This window comes from Marmota marmota, unplaced genomic scaffold, assembly GCF_001458135.2.
Source record: "Marmota marmota marmota unplaced genomic scaffold, marMar, whole genome shotgun sequence".
NCBI lineage: Eukaryota > Metazoa > Chordata > Mammalia > Rodentia > Sciuridae > Marmota > Marmota marmota.
In genome coordinates this window covers 53,046,403-53,070,317 of record NW_026000026.1, presented here as the reverse complement: position 1 = coordinate 53,070,317, position 23,915 = coordinate 53,046,403, and the positions used below count along the sequence as shown (strand labels likewise).

Below are 23,915 nucleotides of genomic sequence, written 5' to 3'. Positions count from 1 at the left end.
TTGCATGATACTGATAAAGGAATTCCGGCTCAGATGGTCTACAGATCACTAAGTTAGCCCTTTTTTTAAACATCCACATACACTGTCCCCATTCTGTTAAAGTATATTCATGTTGCTAGCAGATATTAGAATAACTTTCCGCCTGAAAAGACTAAAAGCCACTTGAAATATTACTGTTACTAGTAGATGGTAGTGGTAAAGAGCTCAGGCTTTAGAATCAGAGGAACAAATACAAATCCCTTGTAAATAGGTCAGCTTGTGCAAGTTACTGAATTTCTCAAAGCCTCGGTTTTAACAATGAAACCAAGATGACAGAATTGTTTTGAAAAATTAAATAACATAAAGTTCTTAGCATCAAGTTTAGAATTAGTAAGCACTTATTATTTATAAACTATTAGAATACATTTTGCATTCACTGGTTAGTACTATAACTAATGCTCTTAGCTAGTCTATGTTAATCTTTAAGACTTTATATTAATCCATATGGTGAAAAGTAGGTAATCGTGATTTTCCTGGTCTTGTCATACTGACTTCTAGAAATTTACTTCTGGATGTCCCCTGGGCAGAAGTAACAATAGCAGTCAGGCAAATGCTTAGTCACATTGACAGTGACCTTCTTAATCTTCATATTTGTATTCAATACCAATTCACAGGCTTTAATCCAGTGACTAAAAGATTAAGGCCAGATGTCATTATACAGTGATTATAAAAGAGAGAGAGAAGAGTAAAAATTGTAGATCGGATTTTATTTTAAAAGTTAAATTTATGATACTACTGATTTAGAAGCCACTCTATCAAATAAGATCTATTCAAAGCATGTGTAAGTAATATAACTGGACTACATGCAAAAGCTGATTTCAATTAAAGTTTTATAAGCAACACCAACACATCTGGTATCCCCTGTAGTGTGAGGCTGTCTAGCTAATATTTAGCTGACTAGTTATGAGTCAAAAAATTGCTTAGCAATCTCTTAGAACATTCATCAAAAACAAAGCATTGCTGATTTAAAATATTTTAATCAACAAAGATTCTGAATAATTAGCTAATAATTAGTACAATACTATGTCTCAGTTTCTGAATTATCAATATATAAAAATGCAGACTTAAAGTTACTTATTACATGTATTTTAAAAAGTTAAATTTGATTTAACTCACTTATATTAATCTCGTACAGAGTTTGGGCACTATAAGGATCCTTCTTCTTGACTTCAATTTTAAATTGGTTATCCGAAATACAGATGGACTTCTACTCTAAGAATGTCTCATAAATTGATGATTATTAAGTTAATAGATCTATACTATTAAGAAAAATGCATTTCAAATCATGATACTATATAAAGTAAAGGGTTGCCATATTTTTTTTTAAATATGGGTGTATAAACATTTACACCAAAATAGTTCTTCTGTTGTTATAAATCTTAATTCCTCATGAAGATTATCTTGGAACCTACATGATATCATTAACTAGATTTCTTGCACTTGCATCCAGATTTAACTTTGAATTTTGTTATGGAAAAGGTGAGAATAACTGCAGTCAAATAGGTGGCAACTGTAAATGTTGCCTGTCCTGCATACTGCCTGAAAGTATTACTATTCATTAAAATAACCTTCACTTTGTAGTAACTCTCAAGCTGTAAACAGTCAACTTACATTCTGGAGAACACACAGCCCCAAAACTAAAGAAATGTCTGTGTTTGCAAAGTAATTTGTCGAGTTGAAGATTATTGTTTTTCATCATGGTGACCCTGACTTGGCTGGCTGGGTGCATATACAGATTAAGATTAATGCAGTTATTCCTTGGCTAAGGTCTGCCTCTTTCAGGGCACATTCTCCCTAATGACATGATTGATAGGCAGTCCCAAATCCAGAGAGGAACTCATTAATCATAGCATTGACTGAATCCAATCATTTGCTTCACCTGCACAGTGATGGACAGGAAAGGATACAATTCAGGGGCTGACACTGAGATACTCCTTTGTCAGAGAACCTCAACTTTTTCAATGTCAGCCTCTACAAAACCCAACAAGAAATTTTGCTTGCAACCTGCATGCAGCTTCAAAAAGATACATGCAAATTTCTCATAGAGGCCATTTTTAAAAAAGAGATTTATGCTAGTTGATGAATATTGCTAAGTCAGAGTGGGATTTGCTTTTGGGGGGGTTAAGGCTTATAGGATCTTGAAATTCCTTTTTCTTTCTTTCCTCTTTTTTGAGGACATTTTGAAGCTACATGTGGAAGCAATATCAGAGTTAATGTCCAGCAGCTGGGTATCATTTGGTTCAGTCTTCAGGTCAACGGCACTGACTCTTAGCAGAACTAATTTTATAATCATGGCAAAATCTCAGTAATGAACTGCAGTACACAGCTGATTACACCACAATAAATTTCATTCAGCCTGAGAAACAGTAGAAACCATGAGTTTTCCTAAGAACACTTAGACTGAAAAGCCTAACATGATCCAATAGGAATTGTAATAAAATTAGTGTGGAATATGTAGCATGTGTGATGACTATCATAATTTTTTACATGAGTATACTTTGAGGTGTTTAAAATATTTTGTTATCCGTTATTATGTAAACAATTTTCAAAATGAAGGACAAGCATATATATGTGTGTATATATATGTGTGTATATATGTGTGTGTATATATATGTACACACACACACATATATATGCATATATATGTGTGTATATATATATATATATATATATATATGCATTCTCCAAAAAAAAAAAAAAACATTTCAGGACTGTTTTCAACATTCTTAGTGTGATGATTGTAAACCCTTTTTCTGGAAGAATAATCAAAGTAATGATCTTTGCTATGTATCTGTTACAGAAAAGGAGCAGAAGAGGGGGCCTATATTTTTTAAAGGCAGCAAGGGTCAAAGGCCAATTTAAAATACCCAGTGGTAAGCACACTGCCACCAAGCATTCAGCCCATATTTAGAATAATAGGCTCCCCCTTTTGACACATTAATTAGTCTCTAATGTATCCTAAGACAGGTGTAAAAGGAATCTACAAAAGACAGAATACCAAAGCTATTCCCGGTATCAAAGATACTTTTTATCCTCCAAGAGAAAATACAAATTATTTCTTACACATTCTTAAAAAGAAATGTTTTGTTTTCATCCTGTGATTATAGCAATTTCAACAATTGCAGTAATGGGAAAATGTTTTATAGATAGGAGTATAAATGCAATAAAGAAATGTTTTAAAAGAAACGATTCAATTTTAAAAAATGCTTTCAGGTGCTTAATTCTGAGGCGCTGTTTCTATGAGCAGCAGCAGTTTGGGAAGGCTTACTATTTGAGCGAAGTCTTTATGGGTGCTTTGAGTATGAGATTTACATCGACTCTCCACACTCAATCTCTCTGATTATTTTCCATCTTTACGATTCTTCGCCACTGATATGTATGTGCTTCCTTTGTGTTTAGTGCCTTTATGACAATGGAAAAAAGCACAGTCTTAGAAGAAGGAGACACTGCTCTTGAACTGACTGAGCAGAAAATAAACATGATGGTCCTGGATGTCTGCCACAAACCAGGTGGCAGTGAGTACCTGAGGCAAATTTATCACATCATGCGGCTCAATGAGGTAGGGAAACGGCCTTTTTACCGAGCAATTAGGTGTGTACTGGCCTGAGGCAGCGTCTGCTGGCAGCTAAGGGTTAGTCAAGGAGGTGATAATACTTCTTAAAGTCAATACCAAATTCAATATTGCATTATTAATAGAATCTACTCAGCCCCGGCTGTTCTGCATTTGTACAGAAAAAGCTTCACTGAAACAATGTAGGTTTTATTTGTATGATTTAAACAATAACATGGCTCATAAACTCAGTTCAGTTCTGAATTGTGGAGACTAGAGGTGTAGTTTGGGAATTGTGTGTTTGTGACCGTTAAGCTGATGCTAAAATCTGGTATTTGTGGAAATGAATTTTCTGAAGAGAGACACTGCTATTTTCCTAAAGACATCATACTTCTGCTGGTGAAGTTAGAGATTCCTTATGTAGTTAAAAACTTCAGAAGAATACTGAACCTTATTTAGGAGCAACCAGATTAACCCAAGGAAAATTATTAATGCACAGACACTGGCTGGAACCAATGTTACGCCTATTCTTTGCTTGGTTTAGCCTCTGACTTTGCGTGTTTTAAGCTGTTTTAACAAAAATCTACATACATAGTTAATCTTAGCTATTTGCTTGAGACAATATAAGTTTGCTAACTCAGCAAGTTTTTATTTTGATCATATGTATCTGAATTAGAATGTGGTAACATGTTTGTGTTTGTAAACATGATTGTATTTTCTGCTACAGTAAAAATTATATAATATGAATAATGTGAATATGTAGCATTTTATCTCAATGATATAGGCTTTAAAAAACATAGATTTCCAAGTGGTGAATTAAATTCTATGATAGCATTTTACAACTCAGTTATGTAAATGTTCTTCCCACCATTTTCAGAAAGTTGCTTGAAGTAAAACTTGTTTACTGGATTTCTTAGAGCTAATCAACTAATCAATAAACAAGTGGCATTACAATGTCTTTAATGATAACCTGATGTGAGAAATTTGTAGCTATGAGAAATGACCCTGTCCTTAAGGCTCCAGAGCTCAGTCTATAGTTGCTACAAAGTAACACAGACTATTCACTCTTGTTAATGATGCCTGATAGCCTGTGTGGGATTTCTATTTGGGAAGCCCTGGAACTCCCATCCTTGGCTAATGAATGATCTCCCTTCTAAAGTCATGTTCCTCAATGGCATTTCCACTTGGCCACCTGGATTTAGCCAAAGTAATTGTGGTGACTAATAAGAAGGAGATGTTGAAGTATGATTACTATTAGAGCCTTTGTGTAAATTGATGTCATAGAAGCTCTGGAGGTAGTAATAATGGTTGATATAGATTGCCAAAATGATAGAAAAGATCAGAAATTACCAATAAACAAAATCATCAAAAACAAGTTGTATATTTATTAGCTGTCATTCATCTGATACATTTCCCTCACAGAGTTTTTGGAACTCTGAGGCAGTGGTTCAGAACAGGTGTGCTATGAAATCTTTACTGGGAGGTCACCAGTTTTTGATCAATTGGGCTCAAACTTATGATTTTCCTTTTTTTACACCTGAATCTATTTACTATTATGGCAATGTCCATCAGATTGTTTGTTGAGCTGTCTTTAATTTCTCTGTTGAGTAAAGCATGCGCTGAAAGGTAAGAGGTATGTTAGGTAAGACTAAAAGTATAGCAAGTAGGAGACTAATTAGAAAACACAGACAATAAACTCAAACAATACCAAGGTGGCTGAGTGACTAATGTAGGCTCATGGCTGCTTTTAAATGGGTGGCATTATGTGCTGTAGGTGCAAATGCACTGTGAGGTTTGCTCATTTGATGAGTAGTACTGTGAATCTTTAGCACCTTCACACGTGTTGCTAAACGTCACTCAAAATGTAATATGGGTTCTGTTATGGGTATAGGCCCAGCTAAGGGGAAGAATGCTTTTGTAGTTTATAGAGACTGAGAAGTTGTGAAGGAAAGTGGGTTTAAAGGTTTGTCTTTGAGATGAAAGTAAGATGATTGAGCAAAAAAGTATAATTGTGGTTAAAATTATCCTGGCCATGAACACAGATGAGAAACCCAGATTTGGTCGTGTTCAATGAGTGTGCTAGTTGGGACCATCAGGCAGGTGGGGACACTTCAGTGGAGAGAAGTAGAGAAAAAAATAATGGATAAAAAAATGAACTTTGGTTTAACTGCACAGAGAAGGTGTTCAAGAAAGAATGGACATATTCTGGACAAATAGGCCTGATTAAGCCATCTATTTAAAAGAATGTCATAGTAAAATAATCAGGTTTTATTTTTTTAAGAAAGGGTACTGATGACTGTCAATATAGTAGTTTAACAAGGGAGAAAAATGCCAGTTTGCTCACAACTTGTAATAGAGCACTTTTTTTTGAATAATAGAAACAAAAGATAAAAATATGGTTATGTAAGGGTCAATTAATTAAAAAAATATATTAGCCAAAACAAAGCATATTTTCCCAATGAAGGAAGTGTTTTTATCCTTTTTAAAATTTTGCTTCATAAATCACAAGGGAGAAAAACTTTGTTTCTATTCAGTAATCTATATCTAGGCATAAAATTTCTTTGTGATGGCTTTATCATCATCTAAACATATTTTGTAAGTTCATGTGTGCCACTCTGTCAGACTCTATAGAATTAATCTTTTTCTTAAAGTTACAATGAGCAAGCTTAAGAAATGACTGCTATAGTTAGCTTTTGTAGTGGTTTCTTTAGATGACACTTAGGTAGTAAAATCTGAAATTTTCCCTCTACCATGGACACAATGGGTGTTTGTAAAGTTGTAGGGGCTCAGGAGAAAGCACAGTGAAATAAAGCCAGGTATGTGGTTTCTTTCTCCAACTCCACCACTGTCCTCTATGTAACCACAGGCTTGTCCCCTGGTCTTTCAGAGGCAACCATTGATTGTGGTGTTGGAATAGACTTTCTTGAACTTTCATGTGCCTCCCAATCTCTTGGGAATTCCGGAGTTGTCAGGCAGATTTTGATTCAGTGAGGGCTGAAATTCTGCTTTGCTAATACGCTCCTAGTTGAAGCTGATTCTGCTGGTCTATGCACTAGACCTTGAATAGCAATGATTTTTAGATGACTTCTGAGGTCCTTTTCATCTCTAAGACTCTGAACTTTGTTTTAACCTTAACCTTGAAGAAAACAAATTATATTGTGGCATATTAAAAATCAGAAGAACATTTATTATTTTTATTTATTAAATGACTTTTATTAATAGCGAACATTTGTTAGTTCATGGAAGATTTATGATCATTTAAATTTGTGGTCATCTGAAGGGTCACAATAAACTAGGATTGTTTGTTCACCTTACTTATTTATGGGTGGAAAATGAGGTATAATGCAGTAGATCATCTCTTTTTTTGCCCAGGACTGCACTGGCACTTGGAGGATTAGAATTACATATTCTGAGCTTTTAGCACCTTGATTTTTTTTTAGTCCACAGAATAGAAATGGACTTTAGGAGCTTGCATTATAAATAATTCTGCGTAGAATGTGACTTCTTGCAGGAAAATATCAGAATACTTAGCACTCTGCTGAGCCTGGAGTAGGGAGCAAACTATAGCTAATAAAGGAAAGAATAATCTCGTACTGGGCATAATCACACCTGAGTTACGTTTTAGTAACCAGACATGATAGCACATGAACCAGTGACTAGACAATGCCTGTGAAAGACTCTGACATATAAAGCATTCATTCATTATGTGAGAGTTTGTTAAATGGGCTTTAAATCTATATTGTACAACAGGTAAACCTCTTTTTGATTGGTTTATTGCAATGCTGATTGGTACTCATCTATGTATTTTCTGAAAAATGTATTCTTCCCCAGGCAGGGAATCCACTGCAATCTTGCAAATGTGCTGAAAGGGTAAACTTGGATATTGATCAGTTTATTTTTAAAGAGAATATGTGCTTCTCACTATCATGACTTGTAATTTTTTTCTTAAAGGAATATTTAAAAGAACATCTGTTTTCTATGAATGGTTCAGAGGAAAAGCCATTACCCATCCGACCTTTAAAGATGACCTTGAGAAGTGTGGAAGCTCAGCCTTCTGTCTTTAACCCTTTCCATGTGCACAAGGTGTTCAGTGAGAATATGCTAGATCAGGTATGCAGAAATTAAATGGTAACTTTAATTTAGATGTGTGGTTTCTCTACACAAGTAAGAAAATGCTTTGGTTTGAATATGTACTCATAAGCTTCTTAATTTTTTTTGGCTAGGAAGCAAAAAATCCCTTATTCCAGTTTCTATGTTCTGTTCAAATTGTCTTTTTTTTTGTTGTTCAAATTGTCTTTTGAAGTTATTTTACCTTCTATTTGTCAAACTGATTCATATGTTCGGTCTATAAAACTTAACTTTTGATCAGGTCAGTTTGCTCTGGGCAGACCAAACATCTGTTAGGTTGTGTCTATAGAAGGCACAATGAATCAGGCATTTTGTAATATTCTTCCTCTCCCTTGTCACTTCTTTTCCCCTGAGAGAACAAAACACCTTATGATCTTTGAGTGTATTAGATTAATTAGAAAATAATTTTAAATGAATTGCAATAGAACATTGAGCTTCTATTTTAAATGACATGGATAAATTTTCTTTTTATAACCCTAAACATATCCCCAAACTTCAAATGAATTTTACTAATGACCTTAAAGCAAGGACATTTGGAATAAAGTCAATGTGATAAACCCCATACATTTTTAAATGTCAGATTATCCATTGTGTAAGCTGCATGTTTCAGTAGTTACATTAAAAAGATCATCTTTCCGCCAAAGTTTTTGAAATCTGAAGTTGCTTTGCTTTGTTCATTCTTCTGGTAGCTTTTCCCAGAAACCTCTTGACAGACAATTTGAACTAATAGGGCAGAAGAGAAGGATTGCTTGACCTAGAGCTCTGAGGAAAATAAGAATTAAAACAATGGCCTAATTCGGCATGCAGATAATATTTTTTACCATGCCTCTTATAGTGCTCGTCTACATTCATCAATACTGTAGTAGAATAAGACCTTCAAATGCTGACAACCCGGGGCAGAATTCTCCTGCTCTATGACAGGATTGTAGTGCTTGATTAATCAGCAGGTGACAGGGGATAGCTCTTGTTGGATTTTAAACATCAGCCTGGACTCTTGTTATCCAAACTATTTAGTTTTAAGGAGCATAAGCATCTATAATACTTTAAAACAAAATGTATTATGTAAGTTTGAGTTTATTGGCTGTTTTCCTGTATTATACATTAGATTGCTTCAAACCATAAATGATTATTATAGCTGTTAAATTACCCTTACTTCATTTAAATAAATGGCATGTTGTATTGAGTTCTGAATTATGAGATCATTTTTCACAGTATTTTTTCATCTTTACTCTGTTGTGAAATTATCTATTAATGAGAAAAGGGAATCATTTATGTTATTTATACTTGCAGGTCCTTGTAGTCTCCCTTTAAGGCATTTTCTTGACCAAAAAGATGACATTAATATCATATTCTAATTATGGTGGGTCTTATAATTTGAGTCTTAGCACTACTAAGTTTGTTTTTTTAATCAAACTTTTGGGTGCTAAAAAAATATAAAGTGATTCATGCAAAAGTTGCCTGTAGAGTGAGCTATACAAAAGTTGCCAATTATTTGGCTTTGTTTTTCAAAAAGTCATCCTCCCAGAGAAACTTGTTGGGCAAATGCCATTAACACTTGGAAGAATAACGACTTAAGAAATTGATTTATATTTTTATAAGTAATGACTACACCCCCAAATGGATTTATAAATTAATTGCTGTCTTTTTGGAATAAAAACCTTCTTCTGTGGACATGATTGATGTTATCTGTCTAAGTCCTTGTTCTGGACCCCCCTCCTTCTTAGTTAGTCTATCACAGCTGGAGCTTTAATTTACTGATCATATTAACTCTGATTAATAACTAACAATAGTGTCTTCTCATTTATCAACAGTCAGTCATCACAAAGTGGAACTGGAACTGGTCAAACTTGCTGCCAAATTATCTGGGACTGGATAAGATGACCTTCAGTGTGCTGCTCAAAAACAGGTAATAAGATTGGGGATCTTGGGGATCTGGGGGTGGGGGAAGATCGTGTGAGTGCACATGCACACACAAATGTGTGGGTAACATTTTGGGGAAAAAGCAAAAACATTTTGTCAACAGAGAAATCTCTTTTATTTTCTCTTTCTCCAGTCTCTCATCTTGAAATAATCTGGCTGAAATTATATAAGCCTACTTCCTAAATTCTGTTTTCTGTAATGAACATTTGCAAAATTTGTTTCCAAAATGAAATTAGTTGATTTCAGTGTCAATTTTAAACTTTGTATATTTAATAGTTCACTTTTGTAAACACCAAAAATTATTGACTTGGATGACATTATCATACTATACCTTTGTTTACAACAATTTAATGAATGCATTCAAAATGCCAGACCAAATCAACTTGTCTAATCAGGGGAAACATATAAGTAAAACTTTCATGATTGAATTTTTTACTTTTCAGCCAGTTATTTTGGCACTGTCTTGTTATAGCCTCATTTGCATATTATTTTATACATGCACACACACACATACACCATTATAATACAATAAAATAATAGTGTGATTTCAGCCTAGAAAGTTAAACTTGTAATTTATTTTGCACACTATATACACATTTTCTTTTGGATTAATTTACATGGATTTTACAAATATGTCTTGGTAGTTTTCAGTGAACTCCTATAAACTTTTAAAATTAAATTTCTCTATCAATTTTCACATTTTAAATTATATATATATATATATCTCCTATATTAGTTACACTTATTCTACCTATAATATTTTTATATGATCTTTGTAATGTATTCCCAATTTTTTTTTCTTTGAAAGAAAATAACAACAGTGACATAGTAGAATTGCCAAATTATCCCTGAGAAATCTGGGTGCTTATAAGAAAATGTCCTCTAAGAGAAATATTGTAGTATTTCCCAGATGAAGGGTTAAAAAAGGAATCAGCTTTATCGCTAATAAAAACTGTAGGTTAGCGTGTGGTCATAATGGTATTCCTAATATTTCACCTTGAAGATCACACAACCATCGTGGACAAAACAAAACAATCCTGAAACTTCCCCATTAAGGACAGAGCCTTTCCTATAGCAAGCTTATCACCTGGCAGGCAGTGATCCAGCGTGGACACTGTTTGTGTACAGTGCACCCCAGACATGCTTCTATCTTTCCCAAAGTTGTCTGAAAAGGTGAGAGGAAGTGTTAATAGTTACATGATGTGTATCCTATAGTTAGTTACATGATGTGTGCACAGCATTAAATGTCTATCTGGAAACTTGGAAGGATTTCCAAGTTTTGTTCTTTGGAAATTTTTGAGTTCATGCAGACTAAGTGTATAATATTTTACAAACTTTTCTTCAGTTGGGAGTTGCTGCATCTAATTCAATAAATGGTACTCTAGGGATGACATGTCCTTCAAAATTTACTGCATTTGTGTTGTGTAATAGTTGCTTCTAAGGGAATTTGTGCTTTAACCATAATTACATATTGTTATTTTTGTTTAATAATTTTAGATATACTTCAATTAAGTCACTAGCTATTAAAGTCTATTTCCCTGAGATGTGTGTATGAATGAGTGAGAGAAAGGAACTTCTACAAATTCAGCTAGAAATAACAGGTCAAAACAGTTCTCCTGGAAAAAAGGTCATGAATTTTTAATAGAAACAGCTAGAATCTCATCTTAATAAGAACCTTAGATTTTTAAAGAATGACATGAAATGCATCCTACTGCAAAGTACTACACACCCCAAGCTCCAATGAACCTAACTGATCTACTTTAAAAGATGAAATACATCAGAAAGTTTTTAATCTCTTCTATCACTTTCCCATTTAAGAAAGCTATTTGTGAGTTTTGATTAATGTTGAATGAGCAACAAAATTGCTTTTGTTATTTTCTGTAAGATACTCTCATTAGTATCTATCTGAGAATGCTGACTTTTTAAAAAGTAGTGCATTGGATTTTCTGACAACCTGTATATCTGAAAGATACACTCTTGATAATGAGACCACATCTACAGAGGTATACTTTTGCCTACTACCATGGTCTTTGGGGTTAGATAAAGCTGAAGAAGAGAATGAAAGAGCAGTTCAGCTGAATATCTTTGGTTCTTTCTTCCAAATTCTCTTCCAAATCATGTGTTCCCTTTTGCTCCCTTTATTGGTAATATATTTCTACTAATTACCTCTGTATTAAGACCTACATGTATGAATGAGACTGTGAATGTTGTCTGAGGACATATTACAAAGGAAAGTGAACTCAAATATGCAAGTATGAAAAAAGTCCAGGAGAAGGGAATCCTTTCTATTTATCTCTAAATTTCTGGCACCTGTTCTTCAACTTTCCTATAGGCAACAAAACTTCTGTGGACTTATCTTTTACAGTGAACAGACCTCCCTCATCCCCAAAACAAGACACAGATGGGAAAGAAGGATCTCTAGTTTTCTGAAGTTTAGCTCTAACTTTGATTTTATTAACTTTAAAAGGAAATAATGATAGTTGAACACGGTGGTGCACACCTGTCTCAGCTCGGGAAGCTGAGACAGGAGGATCACAAGTTCAAAGCTAGCCACAGCAAAAAGTGAGGCACTAAAGCAACTCATTGAGACCTTGCCTCTAAATAAATACAAAATAGTGTTGGGAATGTGGCTCAGTGGTCAAGTGCCCCTGAGTTCAATTCCTGGTATCTGCCTCCCCCTCACCACCAAAAAAAAAAAAAAAAAAAAAAGGAAATAATGATAATTATTTAGCTACCTTGTAGATATTGTTGTCACAATCAAAGGTTAAAGAATACAGAAATATTTCTGAAAATTGAAAATGTGATACATGTTAAGAAAAATAGTAACAGCAGCAGTTTAGTTCTGGTCATGTAAGGAAATAATAAGTTCCATTTTGGCTTAGTTGCAAGATCAAGCTTCCAGACCAAGTTTATATAGACGCCATGCCTAAACCAACAGGGAAGATCAGGACATGTATCAGATTGGACCAGGCAGTGGTCCTCTAGGTCTGGAAGACCAATAGTGAGAAAATGAGAAAGTAAGAGAGGCAAAAGGCCAAGTAAACCACTGAGGAGATAGAGACATAAGAGATGAATACTTGAGGGACAGTTTAGACACATAAAAGAGAGAATCTGCAGTGCGCCAGCTATATCTGTTACCTGAGGCCATATTGGTATGTTCCACACACTGCATGTGTGCTGACTCCAAAGGCAGAACAAATCTTGAAGTGGATGCCTGGGTCCTTGGCAGGGATGTACCTTCTGCTCACTATCAGACTTCATCTCAAAATACCTCCCTCTAATTCATGATGCTCATATTGCCTTCTTTATGTTCTTCGGATTCTTTAAGTTCTTTCCCACTATAGGGTCTTTGGTACTTGCAACTCCCTTCGCTCTTCACATGGCCAGCACCATTTTGCCCATCTGGAGTAAATATTGCCTTCTGAGAGTGATTGTTCCCTATCACCCATCTAAAGCAGCCCTCTTGGTCACACTAGTATTATCCTAAATTATGTTTCCTTAACTGAGTTATCACTATCTGAAATCTTAATTTCTGTTTGTTTAACCTTACCCCTGGCAGTAAGATACGATCTTTTTGAGATTAACACCTTGCCTACCTATTTCAATTGTGCCTCCAATACCTAGAACAGCCCTGAACACCTAGTAGGCTCTAAGCAATATTTGTTGAGTTAACTAATGAATGAATGTGGAATAAAAATGCAGAGAAAAAAAAACTGGCTGCTGACAGACAAACGTAAAGTAGGTATCCTCACAAATGTGATATTTGATTAATAGTCATTTAAGCACAAGAAATATACTCTGGTAAATCACAAATAAAAAATTATCTAACTGCATATTTATTCTCTGCATTTTCAAAATTTGGATAAATCATATTAGTTAAACTCTTATGTTTCAAATGCCTATTATTGTTGTTGTTGTTGATATTTGAAATTTGGCTTAGATCAAAGCAGGAAGGTATTCTTTATTTTTAATTAACTCATCCAATTCAAGCCATAATCTTGTCAGCAACAAAGTCTGTCTTTTACTCCATGATTCTTAAGTCTTTGGACATTTGGAAGATTGAGTTTGGATTTCTTAAGTGATACTAAAAATGGAAGGTGAAAAATATGAGGTGCAGTTAAGTAACCATAGCATCCAATCAAGCCATTGTAAATTGAGTGATTTGGGGGGCATTTGAAGAAATGTACAGTAGTTGAGACCTCAGAAAGGAATCCTGAATATGTATTAATGAAATATATGTTTCAACTTAGGAAGTTTGCCTCCATAGAAAATAGAGACTCCTTAGAGTTTCAGAAAATCAACATATATATCAGTTCTACAGTTTTACCTTTAATGCCGTATAAGAATAAGTATAGTGATTGTACATTGATCTTTTGAAATAATAAAGGTGCTTTTCACAGTTCCTTACTATTCATTTCTTGCTTTCATTCTAACCCACTTTAAAATAAATCCAGACTAGCAAATGAGATGGTGATTGCATTTCAGGAGAGTGCACCAAAAGGAACACTCTATTCCTTCACTCATGGCGGATCTCCAGATTGCCACTTTGATATTGTTTTCTTTGTCACTGGAACCAATTTATGTTGCTCCTTTTCTCTTTACCTTATTTATCCCAGACTAATTCCCAAGAATTGTGTTGTTGAAAATAATCTGTGAATACAGTAGAGTGCTATGCTATTTTAACCATCTAAATATACTGCATATGAGTTTGGCTTCGAGTTGAGCAAACACAATTAAATATGATGGCAGGAACAGCAGAAGGGGTGGTGGTGGCAGATTTCTGGCTATCAGTTTGGGGCCTTTCCAGGTGCACAATAACCATGCATCTGAGAGGAAACAGAGATTAGAAAACATGTTGGAAAAGAGCTGTTGATCTATAGAGTTGATTGTTTGCTTTTAATAATAATAATTATTAAAGTACCTTTACCCTATATCAGATTATAGTGTGTGCCCTGTGGTGTGTAGAGAATAGGAAATATTGTCTCTGGCCTCAAACTGCACACACTGCACTCTCAAGTGACCATTCTCAGGCAGTGTTACCATTAGCACAATGTTTATAGTTGCTCAAAGCAGTAAATTCCTGGTGCAGCAGCAGGCTGCCTGGTTATGGAGAGTTGGGTTTAAGAAAAAGGGAAAGCTGATTTTATGAGTATACACCTCTGAGCCATTACATACATTACATATGCCATGACATTCAAATTTGGGGGTTTTTTCTTTCATGCTCCAGCTTCATAGAGTACCCATTTCTTTCCACCTCCACCAAAGGCCAAAGCTTCAGTGACTTTCCCATCCACCAGCATTCTATGTTCTAAAACAGAATACTTCTCCACCCCACCATTCTGAAATCCTGCAGCAGAATTTTGTTTGTTTGTTTTTGCACAGAGGTTTACTAACATGTATTTTAGGATGTATAAATGTAATACTCTGATACTCAGAATTTCTCAAACTAAGGGATTTGGTATGTGAACCAAATAAATTCATAAACATGTTTTCCTTTATGCTAGGAAACTTGTATATGTCTGTCATCCTTTATGGAGTGTAAAGCATTTTCACACAAATCTCCTTTGACCCGCACTACAACCATGTAATGAGAGACAGGTATGAACAAGGTTGCAAAACATTAAATAACATTCCCAAGGTCACTGATATTAAATGGCAGGTGGTACTCATGCTGAAGGCTTCTGACACTGTATCTGGTATTTTATCTACTATACTCTGCTCCGTTTCTTTCTTTGCTTTTTCTTTTAGCTGTATAATCCTTGTAATAATACTGATGATAATGAACATAATAGAGCACTTGCCACATGGCTGACACAATTAAGTGATTCACATACACATGTTTAACTGTATCCTACAGTAACCTTATAAAGTTTGTACATGCTATAATCATTTTCCTGATAAGGAATCGGAAACATTGAGGCATAGAGCTGTAGGTGATAGTGTTTAGATTCTGGCTCAAGTCTATGTTTTTTTCCCTCTACCCTCCACTCCCCAGGACTGGGAATTAAACCCAGGGGCACTCTACTACTGAGCTACATTCCTAAACCTTCTTTGAAAAAGTATTTTTATTTTGAGACAGAGTCTCACTAAATTGTCCAGACTGGCCTCAAACTTGCAATTTTCTTGCCTCGGTCTCCTGAGTAACTGGGATTGCAGGTGTGTGCCACTGAACCTGGCTAAGTCCATGTCCTCTAACGACTTCTCTCTAGGACATCTGTATAGCTTTGCTTACTTTATTCATTCAACAAACATTTTTAAGCACCTTCTATATTAAGGGCTATTGTTTGGAATAAAGTAACAATTTAGTGTGAAATGTTACATATGGTCATGCATGGCATAATGTTTTGGTCATCTAGGGACTGCATATACAATGATCCCATTAGATTATATCCCCTACTGATATTGTGGTCCTCTTAGTTAATGTTAGTAGAATCTATGATGTTTGCCAAATGACTAAATAGCCTAAAGACATGTTTTGCTTAACCTTTCTGCATCATTGAACTGTTAACACATGACTGTACTTCAAAGGGTCCTTCGGTGCTACGCCACATAATTTCTAATCCATTTTGAATTTTCATTTTGGTTTTTCCCCTCTTGCAGAGCTAATACTCTTCTCAGAAATTGACTTGCCATCACATACTTTACCAGGGAGATGAAAGCCATCTAATGTGAATCTTCCAAACTTTCTTCTTAAACTTCAATTTAGTTTCTGTCATCTCCAATCTTTTGAATAAAGAGAGTCTTCTACCATTTGAAACTTAAGAGTTAAGTTGGCTACTTAGATTGTGCAGGGCCTGAGGATAAAAAACTTTGAAATCTAAATAGTAGACTTGAAAGAATCATCAAAGTGACAGGAGTGACAGGAACAGGGAGCTACTTTAGGACATTAGTAATATTTGGGGGCAGGATAACTAAAAGGAGTGAAGGCCATGTTAGAGAAGATGGCTAGGGACAGATGTAAAAGACATTCCTAAACAAGTTAAGGGCTCAAAAATATCTAGAATTTGAATAAAAATAGGCATGTTCCTGCCTCTTTGAAGAAAGTGTGACTGAGATTCTTAAGGTAGGGAAGGAAGCATTATGCTAACCTTTTCTTCAGAAAGTATGTCAGTTCATATCCTCCAAGAAGCAGATGCCAAGATGGGATTAGAGGTTCAAGAAAGTTTTTTTGCTTATTTGATTTTGTTTTGGTTTTTGGAAGCAATACACATGCATATTAGAAAGGAGAAAGAAACAGGAATAGGCAGGGAAGACCTTCCAACCAAGTTGCTGATCTGATCCTATGAAAGGAGAAGGTGATGTGATGTGATGTTGGAAAAGTCAGTGTCAGACAGCAAGGTAGTTCTAAGAAAGTTTTCACAAGGTCAATAGGAATTTCTTGAGCTATAGCACCCAGCAAAATAACCTGGTGTTTTATAGGAGTGGGCCGATTGAAGTCCTTCCACCATATTCAAGACACTGGCTAAGAACAGCATAGGAGAAGCATGGACTCAGCACAAATGCAGTGATAGATGCGAAGGAATGACAGCTGGGGCCATCATGTCAGCTGTGCTAACTGTAGATTTGAGTGGTGATTTTCTGTGGCTACCACAGTGGAGATGGTAAAAGTGACTCTCTTATATATAGATTATATAAGTATATTTTATATAAGCTAACAGGAATGCAATTTAAATAATTTAAGTAATTCTCCGTTACTTTAGTGAGAAAACAGTCAGCCTAAATAAATATGTTAAATGCTATTGACAGAAATGCAGAATTGGCAACATTTTGATGAAAAGAAGGTATAATAATTTCCTCAAAAGAAGCCATGGGAGAATATTTTGCTTGTCAAATTGAACCAAAATTCACTTCGTAATGAATTTTTTTTCTACCTAATTACGCATTCACATACTGGCACTTTTGGCTTCTTGCAATGGATCAAAAGCTATTTAAAAACTTGCTTGTATAGAATACATTCTTTCTTCAATGACTATTCTTTAATTCTTTTCCCTGTCAAATACTGTAAAGACCCCAAATCCACTGTGATGTTTTTCTGCAAAAAAGTTTTAGCACATGCTGCACCAGGAGTAGCTGTCATAGGCCCATTGATTCTGTCTGACTGAAGATGAAGAATATTGACTGCTTTAAGGCTTGTTGATCATTGTTAAATATCTCAAGTTTGTTTACATTGTCAAATCAACATAAAGAAATGAGCTCTTTGAGGATATTTTTACTATGGCATGTTTATAAGAAATATTTAAATGTCTACTAAGTGCAATTAAATATTATAATAACAAATCTGAACAGCAATTAATATTTTCCCTTTATTTGTATATAACATAATATTATTAATATTTCTGATGCACTATGCTGTTCTGTGACATGCTATATATTTTGATATAAATTGGTTAGAATACCTGAAGTGCTTTCTTTCCTTTTTATTGGTACTGGGCATTGAATCCAAGGGTGATTTACCACTGAACCACATCCCCAGCCCTTTTTATTTTTTATTTAGAGACAGGATCTTGCTGATTTGCACAGGGCCTCACTAAGTTGCTGAGCTCGTCTTAAACTTATGATCTTCCTGGCTCAGCCTCCCAAGTTGATGAGATTATAGTCATGTGCCACCACATCTGGCATATATTTAATTATTTTATTTTATTTTCCTGCAGTGCTTTCTTATGTTATGGATGAAACTCTCACACAGATTGTACCTTGGGAATATAGCTCTAAATCTGATATCTTTTTTCCATAATTTGAGACCTTTTGAAATTTTTTTAAATCGAGATATTTTAGTATCCAGAATCTATACATTGATTTTGAAATTTATTTTATAATAAAATATAAGTGGCATATATACAGTATTTCAAAGGTACAAGAAGATGTTAAATATAAGATCCCCCTCCACCTCAATCACACAAATCTCACTCCAGTTATAACTATTTGAAGCATTTCTGTTCCTATTTGTTTTAGTTAATAAATCTAAGAGATATGATGCAACATGATTTTTAAAAATTTTGCCACCTTAAAATGACATTATTGATTCCTTTCGATGAAACACTGAATCTAACTCATACTATCCTATCCTTTCCCCTCCTTTTCAAGCTCTACTAGTAAAAATGTTAATTTCTTTTATTGGTCACTCTTATATGATGTTATAAACATGCAATGTAACCTGCCTCCCTCAAGGACAAGATTACTCAGTCCTGATGAGGATAAAGGTTCCCTGTGGAGAGAGGAGAGAGGAGGTCACTCATGAGAATATTGACCAGCTCAAATAGAATGACTGACTCTGTGGAAGTTAAGCACTTCATGATATCTATATGAGAGCCAATGTGAACAGATCCTCTGGCTTTGTCCAGCTTCATCCTCTCTACTCCCCTTACTGTCATCCCTCAACTCTGTCCTTCCAAGACCATTTCTGAGCCACCACTAAGATCTTCCCCAGTACTGTAGCTCTTAAAAATCTCCTGTTTTCCAAAATCTCAGGGCATTTATAAACCAAATGACCCATGTTAACATTCAGGATGTGTCTTTACTAATGCTTTTGGTGACTGTGGGCACCAAGAGAATAAGAATCACAAACTCTTCTTGCTTGTGACTTTACACTGTAAACCAAATAGTTCATGCTTGTTTTAGTCAGCTATTTTGGTTCTGTGACTAAAAGACCTGACAAGAACAATTAGAGAAGGTAAAGTTTACTTTCGGGCTTAGAGGTCTTAGATTATAGATGGCTGACTCCATTATTTGGGGCCTAAGGTAAGACAAACATCATGGCGAAAGAGTGTAGCATAGGAAAGTGGCTCAGAACATTGTACCAGGAAGCAGAGAGACTAGACTCAGCTTACAAAATATTGACTCCAAAGGCACACTTCCCATGACCCACCTTCTCCATCCTCGACCTACGTGCCCACAGTTACCACCCAGTTAATCCCTGATTAGGCGTTCATAACCCAATCATTTCACCTCTAAACTTTCTTGCATTTTTTCATACCTGAGCTTCTGGGAGACGTCAAATATCAAAACCATAACAAGAGTTTTTTTGGGTTCAGCCTAAATTTATTTTTTGAGTAATTTTGTTATAGAACTTTCTTAGTTAAGGAAGATTCACCAAGAAAGAAATCTTATGAATTCATTTATTAAAAACTGTATTAAACTATTTTAAATCTCATACATGCTCACTAGAAATAAAACAATACAAACATTGTATAAAGTAAAAGTCACTAATCTTTTGCTCTGCCTCATCACCTATCTTATAATTTCACCCACCAGATGTAGCCAATTTGACCTTTTATTTAATTTTCACTTAACCCTTAACATATCCTTTGTGCATTGTCATTATTCTGAATAGAGTTTTAAATGAAAAAATAATAATTAGGAAAATGTTGTGATTTAAAAAATAGAGATCAAAATAGACTCATCTCATTTTCTATAAAATGGTAGTTTTCTACAGTCACAAAGAAATAGGAGATTTAGAAATTGACCTGGAAGCTTATAGATTTTTTTTTGTTGTCAAATAGTTGATCATTCCAGATTAATAAGCCTAGTAACAAATCCTAGGTTACAAAAATTTTGTCTGGTCTGACTGGATTTGTAAAGAAGTCAGTAGCCTGATGAAGGCCTTGTTGTTTACCTGTCTCTTCTCCAGAAAGCTCTTTATGCATCTGGTTCAGCCCAAACCAGTGCTGAACATCCATTTAAGCAAGTCAGAGCTATAAAGGGTTTGAACATAGAACTCCCTGGAAATTGACAACTTGGTATAAAGGATGGTCCAGATGCTTGTTCTTTTATTTTACAGAGAATGCAGTTGCCAGTAGACAAAAATATTACATAACCCACAAAATATGCTATGTTGATTATAACAATATATCTGTCCCATTATTTAGTCCAGCAACACTTTGAATAAATAGGTAGATCTATGACTTTTCATTCATCTACCCATCAAATAATCACTGCGCACAGCAGATAGAGGTAAGCCAAACACAGCACCTACTGTCAAGAAATTCAAAATCTAGTAGAGCAGATAAAACAAACTTAAAAAATTGTGGATGTAGCTGTAATAGAGGTTACCACAGAACTGTAATAGAAGATCACAAAGGAGAGAAAGGCAAATCAAGCTGAATGTAGGGGAGTCAAGAAACACAGGGATGGGAGCAGTAATATTTCAGTTCTGTCAGCAAGATAGGCAAGGTGAGAGATAGTCTAGACAGAGTTCAATATAGGTAGAAACAACATGACAGTGACAGTGCTGTAGTTTATATTTAAAATGTCCCCCAAAGACCCACCTGTTAAAGGCTTGGTCCCTAGCCCTGTGGTGCTGTTTGGAGGTGGTGGAAGCAGTAAGAGGTGGAGTACAGTAGAAAAAAAGTTAGGTCACTGAGTGCATGTCCTTGAAGGGAACCTTGGAACCCCAGCCACTTCCTCTGTCTCTCCTTGGGCACCATGAAGTGAACAGCTTTGCTCCACCATACGCTCCCCACCATGATGTATTTCCTGCCTTGCCAAATGCCCAAAAGCAACAGAAACAACTGACTGTGGACTGAAACCTCTGTAATCATGAGCCAAAACAAACCTTTACCTTATAAGTTGATTATCTGAGATATTTTGTCAAAGTGATAGAAAGCTTATAGAGATCATATCTTGTATCCAGGCTATTTTGGCTAGAATTATGGTATCTTCACACCGTTTTTCACTTTTAAATCAATACTATTGGCAATATACATGCACAGTGAATGAATATTAGGCTTAGGACAGAGTCAGATGCTGAGTTGAGTGAGGGTGGAGGGGGAAAGGGAACAACTGTTCTATTTGGACCTACAGGTGAAGAATATTGAAAGAGTTACAGATTCATTCTTTCAATTTCTTGTCCTCATCTGACCTGGAAGTTTCTCAGACATGTATAAGCAACTGATGGGCCTGTATAATTCATATATCAAATAGCCTTGTAATATTCTGTTTGCCTTATTTTTATATGGTTTTGATGGGATGCACTTTCCTGAGGACATACTTGGTGTGTGATTGATAGCTCTTCAAAAAGAATGTGCTGGTTTAATGGCCTTGGTCAAGTATGAGAGGTGTACCTGATTTCTCTTGCTCTTAATCATTTGGTGTTCTTGCAGTCTGTTTTGGAGTTGTACAGTCTGTTCTTTTGTACTTGTTTCCCTCTGGATGATAAGAGTTACCTGACAGCAGTGGGAATGCCTGAGAGAGGTATTGATGCTTCCAAATCAGTGTGTTTATGTTTGCTGCTCCAAACTGGCGGGTTTAAGACGGCCTCAAACTGAATTTCTAGATCCCAAAGGGTTTCTGAGGAAGAAACTAAGTGAAATTGTTTCTTAACAAATTGTTCATTTTTCTCTCTTAACCCATAATCTAACAAGGATTTTAGGACTGAAATTTGATTTCGGCAGAAGTATGTACATATAGCTGCTTCTTCATAACAACTCTGAAAATGTGGATTATATGTGTGATTTTAATGCATTCGTTGGAAATAATGTTATTTTTCACAAAGTAAAAGCATCCATAATTTTGCTACAAGGAAGAATATTTGCTTCCTCTCACACATTTTATTTAATAATTTTACTTCTTTAAAAGCAAAACAGCACACAATTTGAAAATGAAATTTCCCCAAAGTGTTCAGTTTGCTAATATGTTTTTCATTTTCTTCATTATGCTATAGTGGAAAGTTGCCATACTTTGAAATGTGCAATTTATCTCCCAGGAGGCAACAGATGGTATGACTAATCTGTCTTTTGGTACAAGATTTATCGTGAGAGATGGTATCTAGGACTGTGTGAGATGGGAGCCCTGCCCTCAAAGAGCGTTGACTCTTGTGTCCTAATTGCATCATTACAATTTTTATGCAAATTTTATTTCTGAATATGAAAAATCCTGCAAAAATGAAAAGGGTTTTTTTTTGGTACATTTAAAAAAAAGCTTATTTTATCTTAGTTTATGTAAGGAAAATGCTTTATCTAGAATCTGTTTGAGTTATGAGTTGCTCAGCCTTCCATTTCTGTAACAAATTACCTAAGATAACCAACTTTAAAAGAGGAAAGGTTTAATGTAGCTTAGAGTTTTAGAGGTTTCAGTGGATAGTTGGTTGACCCCGTTGATTTGGGGTCTATGTCGAGGTATTACATCATGGCAGGAACATGGTGAAAGAAGTCTGTTGACCTACCGGCTGGGAACAAAAGAGAAAGAGGAAGAGACTAGGGTCTCAAAATTCCCTATTGAGAGTTTGCCTCCAATTACCTAAAACCTCCTATTAGGGCCTACATCCTAAATGCTCCACCACCTCCCAATAACACCAAGGGCTAGGGTTAATACATGGGTTTTGGGGGGACATTCTAGATCCAAGCTATAGCAAGTTACTTTAATTATGTTGCAATTGTTTTCTTTACCAAATGCCTCATTACTGGAAGACCAGCTGGCCTCTTTGGCAGGACATGGTTTTGTTGGGATTTATACCCAAGTCTATGACCTTACTGTTACCTTTGAAAGTCTGAGAGTTTGGTTTCATGTAGGAATATTGGCTCATTAACCAAACCCACAAGACACATTTGTAAAACCAGAGTTCTGTTTTACCAACTTACAATGGAAAATACAACATTAGACAGATCTGGTTATTCTATCCCTTGAGTCAAATTGATTTCAGAATCAATTTGGGTTATGATAGAAAGTTTGTTGGTTATTAGGAGTAGACTATTCACTATGCCCCCCATTAGGACATGATTCACATGTTGTCCTTGTTCTGAACAATGCTAATGATGTTTTACTCTCTGCACATTTTTAGTCTTCTGCTGACTCCTCTGTTATATTATCCCTTTAAATAGAACAGCTCATGAGTGCTTAACTCACAAATAGAAAATATTTTTTATCTCGAGTGCAAATTCCAGGAGGATAATTATTTTTCTGTAGTGCTGTGATCAATTAGTGATATCTGCCATAGACAGGAAAGAATGGTGGCTTAGCTGACACATACGTGCTCATGCTGGTTTAAATCTCACTTTCAGTAAATGGAATCAAATAAATACTGTGATTATTTATATTTAAGAATAGTGTTCTGTAGTCTTGGAAATTCTTTGAGAACATGCTTTTAAGGCAGGAAAAACATCTTAATTTTCTTATATAATGGTTTAGAAAACATTTGTCTTCAGGAACGTACTGAAGTCAGAACTACTAGATAGTTGAGCAGTGACTCTAGCCCAGGGTTTCTGACTTATGGTCGAACTTAGAAACCATAGTAATAGATTTAAGAATTACAAAAACTTGATCATTTTATTTTCCAACCTAATTT

At 35.2% G+C, this 23,915-nt stretch overlaps 1 protein-coding gene across 4 annotated transcripts in view; it reads left to right on the top strand.

Moving 5' to 3' along the window:
• Kiaa0825 (KIAA0825 ortholog) overlaps nucleotides 1-23,915 on the top strand; it is a 382,609-nt gene that overhangs the window by 181,343 nt on the left and 177,351 nt on the right. For all 4 annotated transcript variants that reach the window (XM_048811422.1, XM_015483674.2, XM_048811424.1 and 1 more), the window contains exons 17-19: nucleotides 3,439-3,598; nucleotides 7,541-7,699; nucleotides 9,529-9,623. In XM_048811422.1, the coding sequence (XP_048667379.1) occupies nucleotides 3,439-3,598; nucleotides 7,541-7,699; nucleotides 9,529-9,623 (414 nt within the window). The remainder of the gene's footprint in view (nucleotides 1-3,438; nucleotides 3,599-7,540; nucleotides 7,700-9,528; nucleotides 9,624-23,915) is intronic.